We start from the raw sequence: 20,842 nt of genomic DNA, 5'->3' as shown, positions 1-20,842 counted from the left end.
ATATTGGACAGAAAGATATTGGACAGAATGATATTGGACAGAATGATATTGGACTGGAAGATATTGGACAGAACGATATTGGACAGAATGAAATTGGACGGTTGACGATATTGGACTGTACGATATTAGACAGAACGATATTGGACAAAATGAAATTGGACCGCGAACGATCTGCTAGGAATTTCGCGCCGCGTCATTCACAATAATTGACAAAATGACACATTTTGTATAAGGTAAATGTCACTTTGTGGGTTATTGTGAATGACACGGCGCGAAATTCCTCAACACCATATTGGACAGAAAGATATTGTAAAGAAAGATAATGGACAGAATGAAATTGGACGGTTGACGATGTTGTGCAGAAAGATATTGGAGAGAAAGATATTGGATAGAACAATATTGGACGGTTGACGATATTGGACAGAACGATATTGGACAAAAAGATATTGGACTGTAGCAGTTAACGATATTGGTCTGGACGAAAATATACAGAACTAAATTGGACTGGGACTAAATTGTACAATGTGTACGATATTGGACGGGTCGATTTTGCGGGTCACCCCACCAGAGAGATGGAATAATAGTATAAAACGAATTGCAGGCGCAAATTGGCAACAAGTGGCAACGGATCGTTCGGAATGGAAGAGAATTGGAGAGGCCTACGTCAAGCAGTGGATAGGAACAGGCTGAAAAAGAAGAAGAAGAAGAAGAAGAAGAAGAAGACCTAATGACTTATGAGTGGATCTTCCGTCTGTAGATTAAAAATCTCTTGATCTCAACCATTGTTCGACGACAAGATTTACAAATCCTTAATGGTAAGTCCACCTTGAATCAAAGCCGTCCACCTTGAATCAAAACCATTTTTGTAGTGGTTAGGCATTTAGATATATTGAGAAAATTATGATTAGCAACTAGCTAACTCGTAAGTGTACCATTTGTTTGGTAGATGGTCAAAGAAAGCATGCAGAGGTTTGGATTCGATTTGGAGATTACCTTCGTTCTTCTGGGAGTTTAAGTGCACAATGATAATATAACCCACCCACCCGCAAATATTTTTAACTTTTCTATTTCAAATTTAAGTTCGTACGAATTGCGTAGAGATGGCGCTTTTTATGTCAATACAAGCGAACATCATAATCGAAATTCTCATACAAAACAAAAACACAAGAAAAAAAATAGAACTGACAAGAGAGTGCTAATCGTAAAAAGCATACAGGCGAATCAGATTCATTATAATACATTCTGTGAGTCATCGTTTATAATATGTTTTGAGCGATCACATCATTTTCAACAAGTTCACGTAATAGTAAATCCCAACAAAATTGACACTATTGTCCACTTCTCATTAGAATTCGTGAGTATTATTGCCTGTTTCGCATCCCAATCGGAATTTGTTCAACACATTCTTCACCATTCGCCAGTTTAAGAATGTCTGAGTTATTGGTTGTACCATTGAAAAAACCGTCCGAGGTAAATATTGCGCCGCTGGACAATTTGATACAAAGTGCGTATAGTTCAAATTCGCCTGGAACTGCAGCCAGTTATTCGGAAGCGGTAAACGAATTTGGAAAATTGAGAAACGTTGCCATCTGGAAATTTTTCGAGAAGCATGAGGGTTCGTTGGAAGTGGTTAACGGGTGAGTAATAAATGATTTTAATTTTGCAAACGTATTTATCTACGACACTAATTAAAGCCTAACACTTGAGAGCCGTTTGTCATTTATCTTTTATTAGTCATACGTGGAGAATTCATTGTTCTGATTTACGAAGTGTAATCTTAGTTTGTTGAACAGGCGATGATTAAGTTGTAAAAGTGTTACATTCAAAATCTATTTTTTGGGTAAACATTGAGCATCCAATTAAGATGCTTCGTCAGAAGACAATGTCACAAAATCTAAAGACGAAAATTTATCCAGCAATGATTTGATAAAAATTCTTTAAGCGACCTCAATTGATGAAATGACATAATACGCGCGTAGGAATCACATTAAACATTTGATATGAGAAGCACCAAAAAATGTTAACATGAAAGTAACAATCGAAAAAATAGCACCCGCACTGATACACCAACTTTGAATGCGATGAATGTCAGCAGTTGATAATCAAATGCCATTGAACTTGCAACAACGTTCTCAAACATAGAGAACAGGCATAATTCTTTATTATGCTAAATGACGAATCAGCTTTGATAGAATTTGACTGAAATGAACTGGTTTGTGTATCCCAACATCAGGCTCGGAATCGACCCAGATTTGCAATTGATTCTACCTGAGCCCGAATTCCTGATGAACCACGTTTTAGGTTGACCTGAAATTTTCATACAAATTGTCAGGTATACCTGTCAGGTTTCATGTTTGACGTGATCTCAATATATTCTGGTTTCAGGGAAATTCAGGTCGGGGAATTGTGTAAACCATATTTAGAGGTAAACCAAATTTAACCTAATCATCAAAATCCAACGAACTCAATTCTGACAATCTCAAATCTTCGTCGAACAGATGTGTCAAAATTAATTGAATCAGGTTCAGACCTAAACAGGCTCAGGTATTTTCAATTCAGGTTTCAAGTAGCTTCAATCCCACACATGAGATTTACAGCTCAAAATTGTGTCCAGCTGTTCCTATTAGCGATAAATATTCGGAACTTCTCATCTTTCGTTTTCAATTTTCTGTTCTGTTCTGTTGTCATTCTACGGCTAGAATCAACCAATCGTTAGCCAACTAATTTCACCAAATAAGACCTAGGTTTAAAGAGTGACCTAACATGATCGCTTCTTCTTTTCAGTTATTATGATCAGTTATGTGCCTTGGAGACGAAGATTCCGGTGAATGAGTTGCAGATTCCTTTTAAGTGGAAAGATGCATTCGACAAGGGATCAATTTTCGTAGGACGAATGAGTTTGAGTAAGACACATCAATTTATATAACGAAAAATTCCATCAATTTGATAAAACCACTTTCATTACTTTCAGCTCTAACTTCGTTGGCATACGAGAAAGTTTGCGTTCTGTTCAACATTGCTGCACTTCAGGTACGCTTTTCGAGTACGGAGTAAAATCGAATTGATCGAACTAACGGTATTTATTCACATCTTCAGAGTGCGGTAGCAGCGTCTCAAAGTGTCGAAAGCGACGAGGGTCTGAAGGTGGCCACTAAACTCTTCCAGCAAAGTGCTGGCATATTCAATCATTTGAAAGGAATTACACCAGCAGCAATACCCCAAGAGCCAACGCCAGACTTGAACCCGGACACATTACAGGTTCTCGCCAATCTAATGGTTGCACAAGCTCAAGAAATTTTTGTCGTCAAAGCGATTAGAGGTGTGTATACACAGGCGGCCGAAAGTAGTTTATCACTTTGTCAATGTCTTCCAATTCATTTTACATTTCTCTAGACAATATGAAGGACGCTGTTATCGCAAAACTTGCATGGCAATGTGAGGAACTATATGCGGAGACTCTCCGGGGCCTTCAAAAAGATTCCACGAGATCTATTTGGGATAAGGAGTGGATACCAACGGTGAGTTTGTGTTGTGTTTGCGATTTATTGGATTACGAATGCAATAAACTGAAATTTTATCATCCAGATTGCCGGCAAGCAGGCCGGATTCCACGCACTCACCCAACTATACCAGAGTTTGGTCTGTCGAGGCAACAAAGCAATTGGTGAAGAAATCGCTCGACTACAAAATGCTGTCGAACTTTTCAAATCAGCTCAGTCTCGTGCGGGAAAGCCCAATCTCTTCGAGGAATATGCGAATAAAGCGCAACGAAACCTGGTGGAATCAAAGAAGGATAACGACTTCATTTACAACGATATGATTCCAGACATAAAAACGTTAGCACCTCCCGGCAAAGCTCTTCTAGCAAAACCGACAGCATTACAGGCCACATTCAGTTCGAATCCGAAGGACCTGTTCGAAAAACTGGTTCCAGTAGCTTTGCACCAAGCAATGACTGCATGCGAAACTCGAAAGAATGAGTCTGTGAACACTGAAATAATGAAATTACGTGAATCGACGCAAGTATTAAACAGTATTCTGGCCAGTCTAAACCTTCCTGCCGCCATTGAAAACCACGTGGGCTGTGTGTTGCCACCATCTTTGTTGGAGAAGAGTGAAGAGGTGCGCAATAAAGGCGGTATCGAGCACGTTCGGAATCTTATTACCGAATTGCCCGATTTGTTGAAACGAAACCGTGAAATTTTGGACGTAACAGATCGAATGCTGGACGAAGAAGCTCAGTCTGACAAGGAATTGCGCGAACAGTTCAAACAATTGACGCGAACTCCTTCGGACAAATTGACCATCAATTTCCGATCGAATGCAGCTAAATACCGTGAGATCATAAATAACGCCGTTCAGGCCGATAAAGTTGTTCGCGACAAATTCGACAAGTGTGCACACGGTATGGAGATGTTATCGAAAAATGCAGGCGAATTGGAACGGGCAGTGCCAAGCAGCAACAAAGCCGACATGCCCAACTGTTCATCCATTCAAATGCTGCGACAATTAATGGAATCGGTCGCCACTTTGAAGGCAGAACGGGACGTGATTGAATCGGAATTGAAATCAGCAACGGTGAATATGAGAGATGAATTTTTGGAAGCATTGAGTAAGGATGGTGCTATCAATGAGCCGGCATTGTCGGTGCCAGGAATCGGAAAGATTCTGGGCCCTATGCAAAACCATGTTAAAGACAGCATTCAACGCCAAGAGAAACTTGTTCAAGACATACAATCAGCACATAAGAACTTTGTAGCCGAAACGGGTGCTGGAACTGGTTCGCGGGATGAATTCTTTACCGAATTGGCACAAGCGTATGCTAGCTATATTGAACTTGAGAATAATCTGAAAGAAGGAACCAAGTTTTACAACGATCTTACTCAGGTACGTTGAATAGTGTTTTTCGCCTTAAATTGATTTGTTTTAATGGACGAATGTCGATTTCCAGCTGCTCGTTGCCCTCCAAAACAAAGTTTCCGACTACTGTTTCGCCCGTCAAACCGAGAAGAAAGAATTTTTGAAGGACCTAACATCGGAACTCAGTAATCATAATCCAGCCGCGCCACCAGCGGCTCCAGCAAACTTCGGATCGACCAATCGTAATCAATTTAGCGTACGAGTTCTGTATTCGTCGGCTCAATATTTTCTTCTGTTCATATTTCAGCAACTCCGCCCACATCAACTGCACCATCTTCATCTCCATATCCTACTCAAATTCAAGGGATGCCAATACCATATGGAGCTTCGCCTGCGGCTCCATATCCAGCTTATGTGCCGCCACCAATGCCTCAAGGTTTTAATCCTTACGCAACACTACCATACCCTACCAGTGAGTAAAACAAAAGTCTCTGCAATCGATAGTTAGGCCGAATAGAGTTCCGAGTTATTCAGGGCTATGATGCGTCAGTTATATGTGCAACGTATGGAAATAACATGTAAAGCCAACGCTGGCGCTTTTTGTAATTTCTTCCGAGTCTTCCATGCGAAAAATTCATATTTGAAGCACGAGCTCAACCAGCCTAATTTCCTGTTTAATGTTTGATCAACGTCTTCTTATTTTGTGTTTCAGATCCGTATAACTACCAAAACTTCCCACAAGGACCGCAACAATATGGAACGTATCCAGGCAGTTATGCTCAACAACAACAGCAGCAACAACAACCACCACCAGGCTATCCCGGCTATAAACCTCCAGGATGGTAAGGTTGCTGTACCGGACAAATTTGGCATTTGAAATCAACAATTTCGGGAAAATGGTGTCGTCATTATGATGTCAGGCGTCTGATCAAAATAATTTGTCTGTTTGTTGATTCGACTTTATGATTTAGCGATATAGCATTTTGAATGCAAGTTCTAATATTGAAATTAATCATTTTTTTTTCTTCTATTTTTTATTGTTGAGCATAAGCATATTACGCCCTAACCGAAATGCGAAAATAAATCAAAAATTTTAATGAATATGCTTGTCGGATTCTTTCTTCTTACCTCTTACAGTTCACAGTGAAAGTCATTCATCAAAATCTTGTTCACATTTTCACTAAACTTTAGCTCATGCGCTGGCTGAAATCGTCGTTTTCCAAACGAAGTGACTAATGGCACGCGCGTGCGATTAGTGTATAATAGACTATTCGCACGCGCGTGCGATTAGTGTTTAATAGACTATTCGCACGCGCGTGCGATTAGTGTTTAATAGACTATTCGCACGCGCGTGCGATTAATGTTTAATAGACTATTCGCACGCGCGTGCGATTAGTGTTTAATAGACTATTCGCACGCGCGTGCGATTAGTGTATAATCGGAGCAATTCTGAAGATGTAGTATTCAGTTATATTTGGCATTACCTGAGTAGGGGGAAACCTTACGTGGTTGTCCAGAGATGCGAAATCAACGAAAAAAAATGGTTCCTTCTGTAATGTTTGTCATCGCTCTAACTTGAGTAAATCGATTCAGATTTTGATAAACTATTTTGCTCCCGTTTCGTAATCGTAAAATTAGAGCTATTATAGGGGACTGGTTTTTCGCATATAAATCTTCGGAGCTATGCAACCAATGGCATCGTTAGGCACAGCTGACGAAATCTATACCTCCCCTAACAGGGGAAAAAATTGTCAATATCGGATGATGGGATCGGAAGTTAGAGTTACTTTTTTTGCTTCTATCTTGTGTAAATTTCATCTGATTTTCGTGAATTTTTTTATTTTAGTTTAAAAGGTATGTATGACTGTAAAGCAAAGGTATTGTTTTTAGAGCACTAATAAAATTTCTGCCGCCATATTGGGTTTTAGTGTTTTTGCCCACTTCTTTGAGTCATTTTCAAGCGATTTTCATTAATTATTTAGAGATGCAGTTTTACAGTGTAATATTGTAATATGATTGAAGCTTTGACACTGATAGGTGTTTCATACGGGTCGACGCAGCTTATGTTTTTGTAAAAGTAGTGACTAGGTGACTTTGTTTTCTTTTGTAGAAGTTATCAGTGGCTGTGTCTCGGTCATTTTGTAAAAGGAGTCACTAGATGACTTAGCTTTATTATGTAAAACGGATCAGTAATTGTGTCTCAGTCATATTGGGAAAGGAGTTACTTTTGACTTCGGTTTATTTTGTAAAGGGAATCACTAGGTGACTTCGTTCTCTTTTGTAGGAGGAATCAGTGGCTGTGTCTCGGTCATTTTGTAAAAGGAGTCACTAGATGACTTCGTTTTATTTCGTAAAAGGGAACAGTAGTTGTGTCTTAGACATATTGTAAACGAAGTCACTGTTGACTTCGTTTCGTTTTGTAAAATGAATCATTAGGTGACTTCATGGTTTTTTGTGGGGGAATCATTAGTTGTAACTCGGTCATTTTGTAAAAGGAGTCACTAGATGACTTCGTTTTGTTTTGTGAGCGCGTGCTAGTAGCAGTGCTGTGCTACAACACATTGTATATGCAAAATAAACAAGAATTCTAATACTTTCTAACTAGCCAAAGATTAGGGCGCTTGCGAATAGTCTATTATACACTATTCGCACGCGCGTGTCATTAGCATCGGCCTTTTCCAAACGCTTTCTGGTTTTTGATCCTTATTCACTTCTTTATATGCAGAGGATGACTAAAATAAACTCCCACGAATCTCTGTCTATAAATGGGTTGGATACGGAATGTTTAGTAATAAAGGAAGCAAGAACCAGAATAACAAAGTTTTCGCTTTTCCACTCAAATGCTCCTAAATTTCATTTGTTGTTAGAATATAGAGAATATAAAGAATTGGTGGTTATCAAAGTTATCGAAGTGGATCATTGTAAATTCCATTGCACTATCAACCTTTAATAAATCTTTTACTTCTATTGTTTACACTATCGCCTGGTGCTTGATAAAATCTGCTAATTCATTGTTTTAACCGTTCATTTTGCTATTATAAACTAGGTCCCACCTTTTGGGCGGGCCAGGTCCATTGACTGACACTTTTCTAAATGTATTTTTGACACATTCATAAAAACTTCTCACATTTAATATTAACTTGTCACGAAGAAGCCGAGACAAGTGTGTACTCTATTTTATCACATAAGCGAAAACGAGACAACAAGATAGAACTGAAGTGTAATTTTTGAATTATTCTTCTAGGTAAGTAATTGTGCCATCCGAACACCGCGCCTATGTAATAATACATAATATATTTACTATATTAATAACTCAACGCAAATGACAGTAAAATGTGACAATTTTTTTTTTCTTTCGAGCGTAAGGTGGAATGATTTTTGACCACTTTTTGAGCTCTCAATTTTCAATTTCAATTTTCAAGATTTTCAATCAACCTCAAATCATAAATAAAATATGACTCGTGTAGATTACAGCCCTCGCTTCGCTCTAGCCGTAAACTTCCCACTCGTACGAGCTGTCTATTATTCTGTTTGATTGCCTTTTTGTTACATCAGAGTAGATGAGAAGTCTGTTTTGTGAATTTGGAACGAGGAGTTTTTCACAAAATAAAAAAGTGGGATAGATTGCACTTTTGCGTAAAAAAAGAAGTTCCTGGTACTTAATATATCTTCACATGGTAATAAATGAACTTTATTAGTTTTTGGTTCATCGTTAAAAATAACTCAGTTTACCAATATTTTCGGTAAATTGGTACCAATTTCGACTCTATAATGGTAAAGGGATTAAACATATTTGTAAAAGGAGAAATTTATTGGTAGACCGAGAAAAATAATCCCCCGAATATAACTTCCCATACACAAAACCTTCAATCGTGAATAAAATGTCCAGACTCGCTTCGCTCTGGCCGCAAACTTCACACTCGTAAAATTTTTACAATATTTTCGTTGATTCATTTAATCATGTATTAAAAAAAATCTTCAGAAATTTGAGATAATTCATCTTATATTGCCTGCAAAAACTTAACTCATTATTAAAATTTCTTAGACTTTTTAATCAAAGTGTGCTAATTTGACAACAGGCATTTTGCTGGCGTAAGATGTGCTTGCAAAGGGAGTAAAAAACTACATCCTTGATAAATGATAATCCTTTATAATCAACTATCAAGTTGTTAGTCAACTATCAAGTTGTTAGTCAACTATCGAATTTGATAGTCAACTATCAAGTTGTTAGTCAACTATCAAGTTGTTAGTCAACTATCAAGTTGTTAGTCAACTATCAAGTTGTTAGTCAACTATCAAGATGTTAGTAGTTCACTAGCAAGATATGTTTACACGTTAAAAGATGGGCATCGAATGATGAAATTATTCTTCTTACTAGTTTCATGCACGTAGAAAACAAACTTATTTGATTTATCCACACTACCAAACAAAATCAAATTTCATCAAAGTAATCTTTTTTAATTGAGGCTATGATCCAGATCCTAAGTCCCCATCTTCGAACTTAGCCTCGGGATTCTGATTCCACGTATTTAAAAAAAAGAATCATCCAAATTGGTTCAGAATTACTCAAGTTATAGTGCCCTCAACGATTTTTTGTTACCCACATTTAACGTTTTTCACAGCATTTCATACATTTTGAATCACAGTGAACCTTTTTGTTACCCACATTTTTCGGTATTTTCTGGTGTAAGATACTGACTTTCAGTCAAGGGAACAAGGGAATCTGAGTTCGTCATTTACAGATGATAAGCCGTGTCCGAAAGGGTGATGTTGTGACCTAATTAATTTCTTTAGATTGACTATCTCAATGTTCACTCTATTGCATAGCAGCTGAAGCAAAACCAGCTGTTGCTAGATATGCATAACAAAATAATTTAAAGATTTTAGGTAGAAATTTCATAATTCATGCACTTCTTTCAGCGACTATTAAATCCATTACATGACTTGGAATAAAAAAAGAACTTTTCAACGTTTCATCCCTTGTTATGTAAATGACTGCTTCATGATACATAATAACTCGAAACGCGTATTTTATGCAATTCAGCAACATAATATGCTAATTTTTGAAATTGAAGAGTGCAAAGTATGAGAGATCAAATTGAAATTTGGAAATAAAATTTTTGCTGTACGCGCCCTAATGAGATTCGAACCCGAGACCTCTTGCGTATGAAGCAAGCGGTCAACGATCTGAACCACCGGTTACTATTTCGACCACCCATTTTCGACTTTTGCGGCTCTTTCTGTTCTTCAGTTGCTGCTTCGAAACTTTTAACCAGTCCGACGGATTCCCTTCGACTCTCGAACCGTTCTTTCATTTTGTCCCGGACAATGTCTTGTGCCACTTCAACGATTTTATCTTCATCCAGCGCCCCTTGGCTTTTAATCTGTTTGTACGCTTCAATAAATAATTGGGTTTGATAGAAGCAAATCTAATTAATTAAAAATACGACATGAAGGTGGAAACGATTCCATTTAGTCGCACGGCGGCTTTCTACTTTCTCTTTTTCTTCCTAATTCCGAAATTTTGCTCTACAAGCACTGAATAAGTAAAAGACTGAGTTTGCCTCTTGGAATGATGCGATTTGCCGAACGCTCGATCCACCATACATCCAGAATCAAATGAAAATATTTTTTGAGCTGTACGAACGGAATCTGGTATATCGAGATCTGAAACCGGTTTACTGGTCACCGTCGTCGAAAACCGCTTTGGCAGAGGCCGAATTGGAATACAATCCTAAATATCCAGTGCAGTCACTTCTTCGTCGATTGAAGATGCTCAAATATCCGAAATCGTTATTTATCTAGAAGTTTAATTCAAAAATTACACTTCAGGTTTATGTTGTTGTCTCGCTTATGTGATAAAATAGTAATATATATTGCATCACAAGGACGGAAAAGTAGAAAAGAAGCCTGACGTTAGATGATCTGAGGCGAAACCGAGGTCAATAATCACGCGAGAATGTGACTTTTCATTCTTCGTCCAAGGTACGTACAATATTTTCCATGCTGAGGACACCGAAAAAATACTTCATTGATGAAATGTACGGTTGTTGTTGCTTCTGCATGAGGTTATTAAACTCGCCTTCGACTCATCCATAAAATTTACACGAAGTCTACCTTTTGTGTGAATTGTGTTGCTCTCCTTTGCGGGAAACGAAGGATCTGTGTTTCAAAATAACATCCCACCCTGTTTAATAAAGAAAGACCTCTCACCTTCTTATGAACAGTGAATGAATGTAAACGACTATTGTTTTTTCGTTGTTAAATTACGCTAACTGTAGAATTACATTAAAAATACAATAACTAGAATCGTATTGCAAGAAGTATCGCTCGTAAACATTTTCAATTGTTATAAATATTAATTTACATTTTTTGTATTTACCGACATTTAAATGAATAAAAAGGAAACATTGATTGATAGGCAATTAATTGAACGTTGAGTGAATTAAATGGTCAAAGAAACAAAAGGAAAATTTCAACATCTTACATTCTTTCGTCTGGCTGTACTTTGACCAAATGCCCAATCCTCATAAGAAATGCATGGAATCAACGCACTTACAGTGGGTTGATGGAATCGATTGGATCGACAGAGCATACACAATACGTTTTCCTTCCGTTAATTAATTTTAGTTTAGTTTGGCTATTTTGAAAGAAAATTGTACTGTGATAATAGTTGTGGTAGCGGCGCTTTATAACTAGCGACAGTCTTCGTCAGATATCGCTTAACTTCAAAGCTTTATATCAGTAATATCAGCTATATACGCACGTCATATAGCAAAAACGTTGTTCCTAATTTATGCGAAAAACGAATTCGATTCCAGAACTCGCGCCCGGCTCTCAATCGCTAGAACAGCTTTTTAGCATGCGTTAGGTAAATAACGTATGATGATTTCTCATTCTTCTCATTCTCTTACTTTTCATTCACTAGAATTTAGATTTTAAATAATTAACTTTATGAATTGTCTCAGTTTATTCTTAAACACAACCTCACTGTTTTCGTCTTTTATGTCCCCAGGAAGCGAACTAAACAGGATAAGTTAGCACTTTTCCCAATCGACAAATAGAAATCATTTCTCGATCTAGTTGAGTATCCATGTATGTCACCGTTGAACGAAACGATTTCTCCGAGATATTGAGGCAATAATCCACGTCGTAGCTTGAAGATAAACGTGACGAATTTTATTTACATACCTAGCTGTGATATTTGGTAGGTCAATTAGACATTCCTTCAGTTTATTCATGAACCTAGCCCCAACCTTTTGGGTGGGTCAGGTCCCTTAACTGACAAATTTTCTCACTAGATTTTTGTAATTGTAAATATTATAAAATGGTCTTGTTCAAAACAGCTCGTTGTCTTGCTTTGGCATAAATGGTTCATTCCTTTTATTCTATTCAAAACAAATTTTCAGAATAAACAAAGCGAACTTACGTTTTCTAACGAGCAATGCTTAAGCAACAGAGTTCATTGCACTTTTTCACTCTTACAAAAAGTTAGCAACTTTGGGATTCGAAAGCAGAGCTCCTGAGAGTTTTTTCAACTCGTTCTCAACAAACTTCTCTGCAATGGATTCTCTATGAGATTACCTGTTCAGAAATACCTCACACGACGTATTATGGCATGATTTGTCGATTTTATTTGCAAATAAAGTTAAATTTTTTGTCGAAAAGTCTTAGTCGGGAACACTGACAGAGTTACTCTGCCCGAGTGAAGGCGAATGTCAACAACGTTTTTAGTGTATTTCATAGCTGGACTCCTCAGCTATTCACTACAGTTAGCAGTAATGCCTTCTGTTCCCAAATGCCCGAGATATCAGTCAACAATGTGTACATTTTCAAGCTACTACCCCGAAAATCAAAATCAGCCTAGAGGCAAGGGAAAAAAAAACTTTTGAATTTTTTTTCAGCTGTTTCGGATTCCTTGGTCAATTCTAAGTACAGCCTGGGGCCAGGCCTTTTAAAATAAAAACAAAATGAAAATACGACCTACCCTAACAAATAACTCTTTGACATAAAAACGTTAAAAGGTATGATCAAGGTATATAAACATACTGAAGGTAACGCGAACCCTCAGAGAATAGCAAGAAAAGGAATACGGAACCCAAGTTTTGAGTAAATATAAGATTTGTTAAGTTGCAACTGTGACGTTCAACATAATAATGTTGTTGGAACTGCATTGTTTACCATTGAGTTTTGCATTGAATTACACTTGTGTCCAAAATTATAAGAATTATATTGACCCAAAAGTAGGGGTCCGTGTGTTCTTGCGGATTAGCGTTACCTTCAGTATGTTTATTTACCTCGATGATTTACTTCCTTGGTTATCCGATTGTCTCTCTTCATAGCCTTTCATTCCACTCCTAGTTCTTGGAATATCTCAAGTTAATTTGTTACGATTTATGTTAAAAGTCACTCTCTTTACCTTTTTCATTCTACCAAATCGCCATTAAACGAAGAAGTTCAATTTGTTTTGTGTTTCGTTGATAAAGGCGTTAGCTATAGAACCGTTACTAAATAAACAACCATATGGCAAGTACAGTAACGCTCGTTAAGTTGTAAATGGATTCAGTTGAGGGTTCAACATTTTGAATGGTGACATTAATTTGTATTTGTATACAAAAATTTGAATGAACAAAAACATTGGCTGATATAGGCAATTAAGTGAATGTTTGAGTTACTTGAATATGTCTTTAGTGTTGAAAGCACATCAAGCGTAAATTTAATACATTTAGTCGAAATGAACGTGTTATAATGAGCTTGCATTCTTTCGCTTGTGTATGTATGATGGTAATTTTGTTCTGGACGGCAGATTTAAGACAATTTCTCGAGCTTTTAGTCCGAACGAAGCGAAAGAGCCTAAGATCTACCTGCCGCCGCAGATACGTATACAACTTTTCATGCAAAGGGTCGAAAACCCAAGAAAAATATCATAACTCACTCATTTTTAACCCTATAGCATGAAAAAAATATTTCTCAGTTTATTATGCATGCATATCGTCTTAATTCTCAAAACTGACAGAGTTTGAGACGCTCACAAGTAGACATAACGAACTTAAAATTGATTATCAAATAAAACTGTAGTTTGTTCTGACCGAGAACAAAGCAGAGTAACAGATTTTTTTCGGAGAGCTCTCTTGCTACTGCTGAATTCTACCATCAAGAAAGGACAACACCAACGTGAAAAGTTAAAACGAAAGCTGGGAGATGGAAGATGAAACGACTTTGTACCGTAATACAAAATGATATGAAATTGTAATTTTAAAATGTCAAAATACGAATTTGATTACAATTCTATGTTGGTTTTTGATGGTACGAAGTCCTGGGAATGGAAAATCACTTCGTTCCATTTACAATATATTAATTTCAATAAGAATATTTGACTACAGAACTAAATTAAAGTAATAGATTTGTCAGAAACTAATAGAAAATTCAGTTTGTTGAATAGATATCGCGTCATGAACACTTCAAGCTCTCAAAACTTAAAATATGAGTTCTGCCTTCAATTCCCTCGTCTAACATTTTACATTTCGATTCCAAGCATTTTCCTAAAGAGCATGTTAGGAGAAACTTTGACTAAGAGTCTTCATCGTTATATTGATATAATACCAAATGTCTTGGATATGCAATTCTACAGTTTTCTTTCAATCAGTGCTAAACTCTTACGTACAATGTTACGTATTATAAGAAATTATATTAAAATAAACTAAAAAATCCAACCAACCAACCGCCAAAATAATTTAAATGGGACTCAAACAGTCAATGAAACAATAAATAGTCGTAAATTAATGGCAAGATTTTATTCAATGTGCGTAACATGTTAAAGTTCGAATATGATATTAGCTGAATTAAAATTTCAAATGCAAAACGCTCTAAAAATTCATCGCAATATATCTGATAATAAATGAAATATAATAATAAAAGGACGTTGGGTTACAATATAGTCTAAATTAAAAGTGGTAATTTATTCACGCCAAAAGCATTAGCTCAAAAACAAACGAAATGTTCTAAAATGATGTACCATTTCTTACTGGTTGTGTTGTTATTACTATCAATGATTTTGTTCCTAGTATCCGCGCTTGCATCGGACTCGTCATATTAGATTAATATTCAATATTTTGTTGTTTCTATTTTTTTTAATATTCTAACACCTCATATTTAAGTAAATTAATTAACCAGGACAAATAGAGTCGAATAATTAATTGGAATATAAAAAATATTTTTTCTATTTTATTTCAAAGTCATTCAAAGGGAGGGATGCATGAAAAACGCATTTGAATAAACTCATGAGACTATAAAAGCTCGGCGTAGTAGTATGAACGATTTAGTTTAGATGTGTACTTGTTTAACGGCACATCAATTGAATGAATGTGAACTACTAAAGTCTCTCTCTTTTTAAAACAATTTTTATTTTGAATATTATTACTGGTTAAGTGAAAGTAGTGGAGGTAAAGATATAATTCTAAGAAACTAATTAAGTAAAAAAAGAAAGAAAGAAAAACGTGAAATCGTTAGTGTCCGAAATAAACCCCTCAAAAGCAGTGGTGATCATAACAAATATTTTGTTTAAAATCTCCGAAAAAAGGAAGTTAAATTTGGTCTAAAAGAAGTTATCGTTTATTGACTTCTAGAAAAATGGCGGGGACAGTTGCTGCAGAAGTGACTCCTTCAAGCATTATGGCTGCAAGTAGTCTATTCTACTTTCTTCTCATACCAGCTTTAACATTGTGGTTTGTTTATTGGAAATTATCGCGAAGGCATATGTTAGAATTAGCCAAAACATTGCCGGGTCCAGATGGATTACCAATTATCGGAAATTTATTGGATTTAGTCGGAACATCACACTGTAAGTTTTGTGCATGTTTCGTTCATCGAAGTTCTAAACTTGTATCCCGTTACTGTGATTATCAAGTTCATTATTGTGTTAAATTTGTGTTTGATTTAATTTGATTTAATTTTCCGTAGCGGTTCAAATACAACTCAATAAATAATTTATCGAAAAAAAATCTAATTTCGTCGATTGAACTTTTTGAACTTTTTATCGAATTCGGAATTCAAAACCCAGTTATCAGTAATTATACATGAATTTTGATTAGCATTGGGTGGCTTAAAATTTGAATTGATTTTAAAAAGTCCATAATTAAGTCGAAGGGTTAATTAAACGTGAGCGCGTTCTCTGTGAATTGATTCTATATAGTTTTCAAATGCAATTTACATATTCATATTGTGATCTCGTGTTTCAAATTTTGGATATGAGGACAGTGAGTGTTGTATGACAAGATCTTTGCTTTTTCGGAAAATTATTCAATATTCTAATCGCAGGCAACTGATTCGTAGTAAAATTCGCGATCGGATGTATAATCAATGTTCTTGATACAATTAGTTTCGCATCACACCATTTTTTTTAATTAAGAAGAAGACAACCTAAGAGGAGTAAATTTTCCGTCGTTTCTAACTATTAAAAGTTATATGCAGTGCTGGGATATTCTGCGGATTTTTCGGATTTTTTTGGATTTTTCTATCCATTTTTAACTCATGAGAGCCTCTTATGTAACAGAGGAAAATGTTACAGCAACTACTTCACATCTCTTTCACTACAAATGCATTGTACTTTACTCGACAATGTTCAGTCGAGATAAACTTTTGATCAAGCACCGCGGCTAATCTATAGGAGAGACAATTTTTGGGAAAAGGTTTTTCTGAATTTTCCTATTTTTCCTCAATGTTGAAAAATGTTGGGAAAAAGTTGAAAAACTCGCGATAGAAATACTTTTCCTAAAAATCGCGTCGGCCCTATTGAGTAATTCTTGAAAGCAATTCCGTCAATTCCTTAACATTAAAAAAATCGAATTGAAACTAAATCTTACGTTTGAATCCTGCGTTTCTATTTACGACTAGATTTACGTCTCCACTGTGGATCAAAAATTTACCAGCTGTAAAAATTGTATTTTTTGTAAATATTTTTGAGGATTCATGGCCCCACGAGTGCATCATACAAAATTTAAGTTACCCCCACATTTCCTGGAATCATTACAAATGCTTCCACTACAACCAAAATTAATTGATTTTCTCAAAAAAGACAAGTCAAACACCATTGTACCATCATCATAAAATATCCTTACCAAGTAGCAGTTTTACCATTTATATTTAACTATAAATTCCAGCTGTCTTCCAGACAGTCGTAACAGAGGGCGAAAAATTCGAACACGTTGCCCGGTTATGGCTGGGTCCAAAATTGGTGGTGCTTCTGTTCGATCCACGCGACGTTGAATTGATATTGAGTAGTCAAGTCTACATTGACAAATCTTATGAATACAAATTCTTCAAACCGTGGTTGGGTGAAGGACTTCTGATCAGTACAGGTATTTATCGGCAGATTTTTTTGAATATATTCGGTCAATACGGTTCCAAAATCATTTCGATTCAGGTCACAAATGGCGTTCACATCGGAAATTAATTGCACCAACTTTCCACTTGAATGTGCTGAAAAGTTTCATCGATTTGTTCAATGAAAATTCGCGTCAAGTTGTGAAAAAATTGAATACAGAAGTGGGCAAAACGTTTGATGCTCATGACTATATGAGTGAAGCAACTGTTGAAATTCTGTTAGGTAAGTAAAATCTAAAAGAAATTCTCGCTAAGCGGTTCTCAAAGATATTTGTTCCAAATCTTGAAGCAATGTTAGGAAAAATAAGCGGTACGAGTTCCACACTTGCATTTTAATAACTGTCCGCTCCATCTAAGAACTGTGTTAAGTTGAAATTTCAAACATTTCCGGCGATACATAAGTGTCTCTAAGTAAATCACTTTTCTTTGCATTCAAATTCCGATCTGATATTTGTTCTCTTCTAGCGAAATAAGATTCTCTACCTACAAGTAGATAGTGATAATATCACTTGTTCGTTGTCTGTGTTATATAAGACTTGAATATAAACTCATTCTTAATTTAGCTATTACATGATTGTACATGTCAACCAAAAAATTTCTTTAAATGCATGATTAATGTTGTTATCCCACTTTCGTTTTGTCGTATGAAATGCCCAGATTGTATAAGATGAAAAACATTAGAATTTATATAAAACAAACCGTTCGGAAGAGTGTGTAGCTAATGGCTCTCTCGGTTTATATATTTATTCAAATACAGCATGAACACATTTGCTTGTATTTTTTTCGTTGAGCCGTTTAATGATTTCCGTTTACAACCAATAGTTTAAATGAGGATGAATGAATTATTAATCAGCATGGTGCGTCTAAGATTCAAACAAAATAATAGGAGGAAACCCTCAGTCTTAGAGATTATTGTTTTCTTGTTGACTTGGACTTTAATTGCTCGCACAGAGTCAAAATTCGCTAGTGATTTGATATACTGCATCTGACACGATCCAGTAATTGTTTGAATTTTTTTTTTGGTAAGTCATGCTGGGACATATCAGATTAAAATGAATGAAAATTCCGTACGTCTATTTTGGTGAAGTATATACTATACTGCCTCGGGAATATATATGTCTCTCAGCATTCCAACCAGATGTATAATTACTGTTGAAACGACGAAATTAACTCACTTCTCACTTTTACCTGAGAGTCAAGTTAATAAAATGTGGCAAAAACTGGTTTTTCAGATATAGACCGAATCGTAGAATATTCACCTATTACGCATGCAGCTGATCGCTAGAAGAAAGGAAAATGTTGTTTACTTACACACTTATTACGATTATTACAAACGTAATGTGTCAGCATGCCAGCCATCGTCAGCATCAGTTACACATCCCAAAGTGTTACATATACAATATATTGTGAGACTACCGGTATTTTGCGATTGAAAAGAAATTGCACAGAGTTTTAATCACTTTCGTACGCTAGATGTGTGTTATGTCAACGGAAAATCATTAAATGTGTTTGGTTACGTCTCCCGTATATTGAAGGAAAACCGATTAATTGGACTCTAGTTTGTATAATGATTTATTATAAAATCATGCGCCGCTTCGTATTGGTTGATGCATAAATGTGTGTCTGGATGTTTTGGGGAATATAGAGATGGTTCGTTTTTGTTAGGATGTTTACTATCGGATATGGCTATTTAGTATTCCGTCCCTGAAAATAGTCACTGTTTTCTACCATCATTGATCGATATATTAACCAGAGCTACCCCCTTATAACACAAAACCATTAACTCTCCGATTAACCTGTTACAGACGACTGTGATCTGTTATCAACAACGACAGCAATAATAAACGACAAGCTCTAACTAATGAGCTTTTGTATAGCAAAAAGGATGTTCAAAAGAAATGAAGTAAAAGATTTCTGAAATCAATCTCTGAAAATCTTTGAACAAATGAAGTAATAGTTTGAATAGTAAAACTGTTAATATGCTTGCCGTCTGTGACAGGTTAAGCTTTGTTTAGTGTTCCGATCCTGCTAATATTTTTGTGATGTGATTGTTGATGTCTAAATGAAAACTTATCATTCCAGAAACGGCTATGGGAGTGTCCAAGAAAACTCAAGATCAATCTGGTTACGATTATGCAATGGCCGTCATGAAAATGTGCGACATTTTGCATGCCCGTCACAGAAGCTTGTTCTTGAGAGCTAACTGGATATTCAATTTGACCAACTATGCCACCAAACAGGTGAAACTTTTAGGCACAATTCATGGCTTGACGAAAAAGGTCATTCGCAACAAGAAATCGGCATTCTTGAAAGGAACTCGTGGTTCATTGGCTCAAACTGAAATCAAAACGACTGAAGCCAACTTGAAGTCAAAGTCGGCATTAACATCTGTTGAAGGTTTGTCGTTCGGCCAATCAGCTGGTCTGAGAGACGATCTGGATGTGGAAAATGAGGAAAATGATATTGGAGAGAAGAAGAGATTGGCGTTTTTGGATCTGTTGTTGGAGAGCGCCCAGAATGGCGCTTTGATCACCGACAAGGAAATCAAAGAACAAGTGGACACCATTATGTTTGAAGGTCACGATACTACAGCCGCTGGAAGTTCATTCTTCCTGTCCATGATGGTGATGAAACCACAACCAACTATTGTTCAAACTCATTGTTATCATATTCGATCATTTCAGGGCATTCATCAAGATATCCAACAAAAGGTAGTGGAAGAATTGCATGGCATTTTCGGTGAATCTGATCGACCAGCCACCTTCCAAGACACCCTAGAAATGAAATACTTGGAACGATGCTTAATGGAAACATTACGTCTTTTCCCTCCGGTGCCTCTAATTGCTCGACAAATGAAAGAAGATTTGAAATTGGCATCAGGAGATTACATTGTTCCAGCTGGTGCTACCGTTGCTGTTGCCACCTTTAAACTACATCGAAATGAGACAATCTATCCCAATCCGACCAAATTCAATCCGGACAACTTTTTGCCAGAACGACAAGCTAACCGACATTATTATGCATTCGTTCCGTTCTCTGCGGGACCTAGAAGTTGTGTGGGTAGGTGTTCGTGTTCTTAACATAATTTCGTTTAATGTTATTACTTCATTCTCATTGTCTTTTCGTGTCCTAAAAGGCCGTAAATACGCGATGTTAAAATTGAAAATTTTGCTGTCGACAATTTTACGTAACTACAAGATCCATTCGGATTTGAAAGAGGATGATTTCAAGCTTCAAGCCGATATCATATTGAAACGGGAGGAAGGCTTCATGGTGCGACTTCAGCCACGTGAAAAGATGGCTAAAGCATAAACCTAAAGACGGATTTAGGATTAATTTTTAAATTATTTATCATGTTTTTTATGCGAATGGTCTTTAATAAAGAAAACGAGGATCATTGAATGGTATATGGATTGGCTCTTTTTTTTCTTTGTTAAAACTCACGTTCCACTATTGTCCTGCGCGATTTACAATAGGTAAGTTTCATAATCACCCGTCGCGATAGTGATGCGTCCAATTTCTTGCAACCAGTGATATGGCAGTAGAATTATTCAGATTTACAGTTTTGGACTTTCACTTAATTTAAAAAAAACTTATCACT

The 20,842-nt window shown here is 36.4% G+C and overlaps 2 protein-coding genes across 2 annotated transcripts; both read left to right on the top strand.

Annotated features, from left to right (window-relative positions):
• The first annotated feature begins 1,169 nt into the window (after nucleotides 1–1,169).
• On the top strand, nucleotides 1,170–5,961 carry LOC119070338 (programmed cell death 6-interacting protein-like). The gene is made up of 10 exons (XM_037174626.1): nucleotides 1,170–1,354; nucleotides 1,422–1,637; nucleotides 2,785–2,903; nucleotides 2,972–3,030; nucleotides 3,097–3,319; nucleotides 3,394–3,518; nucleotides 3,586–4,887; nucleotides 4,952–5,102; nucleotides 5,168–5,332; nucleotides 5,573–5,961. The coding sequence occupies exons 2-10, from the start codon at nucleotides 1,429–1,431 to the stop codon at nucleotides 5,704–5,706; spliced, it is 2,487 nt and encodes an 828-aa protein (XP_037030521.1). The 5' UTR covers nucleotides 1,170–1,354; nucleotides 1,422–1,428; the 3' UTR covers nucleotides 5,707–5,961.
• A 9,184-nt stretch (nucleotides 5,962–15,145) lies between these two features.
• On the top strand, nucleotides 15,146–20,648 carry LOC119070339 (cytochrome P450 4g15). The gene is made up of 7 exons (XM_037174627.1): nucleotides 15,146–15,302; nucleotides 15,486–15,700; nucleotides 17,019–17,216; nucleotides 17,282–17,464; nucleotides 19,324–19,865; nucleotides 19,926–20,301; nucleotides 20,378–20,648. Exons 2-7 carry the CDS (start codon nucleotides 15,490–15,492, stop codon nucleotides 20,551–20,553), a joined length of 1,686 nt encoding a protein of 561 aa, XP_037030522.1. The 5' UTR covers nucleotides 15,146–15,302; nucleotides 15,486–15,489; the 3' UTR covers nucleotides 20,554–20,648.
• The last annotated feature ends 194 nt before the right edge of the window (nucleotides 20,649–20,842 follow it).

The sequence above is a fragment of the Bradysia coprophila genome, assembly GCF_014529535.1.
Source record: "Bradysia coprophila strain Holo2 chromosome X unlocalized genomic scaffold, BU_Bcop_v1 contig_79, whole genome shotgun sequence".
NCBI classification, from domain to species: Eukaryota; Metazoa; Arthropoda; class Insecta; order Diptera; family Sciaridae; genus Bradysia; species Bradysia coprophila.
Note: the sequence above shows the minus strand (reverse complement) of the source record. Positions and strands in the feature narration are given on the sequence as shown.

Coding starts and splice junctions, on each gene's coding strand:
- LOC119070339 (XM_037174627.1), top strand. CDS start 15,490: ATGGCGGGGACAGTTGCTGCAGAAGTGACTCCTTCAAGCATTATGGCT. Junction 15,701..17,018: donor TTTAGTCGGAACATCACACT/GTAAGTTTTGTG, acceptor TATAAATTCCAG/CTGTCTTCCAGACAGTCGTA. Junction 17,217..17,281: donor AGGACTTCTGATCAGTACAG/GTATTTATCGGC, acceptor ATTTCGATTCAG/GTCACAAATGGCGTTCACAT.
- LOC119070338 (XM_037174626.1), top strand. CDS start 1,429: ATGTCTGAGTTATTGGTTGTACCATTGAAAAAACCGTCCGAGGTAAAT. Junction 3,519..3,585: donor ATAAGGAGTGGATACCAACG/GTGAGTTTGTGT, acceptor TTTATCATCCAG/ATTGCCGGCAAGCAGGCCGG. Junction 5,333..5,572: donor AACACTACCATACCCTACCA/GTGAGTAAAACA, acceptor TTTGTGTTTCAG/ATCCGTATAACTACCAAAAC.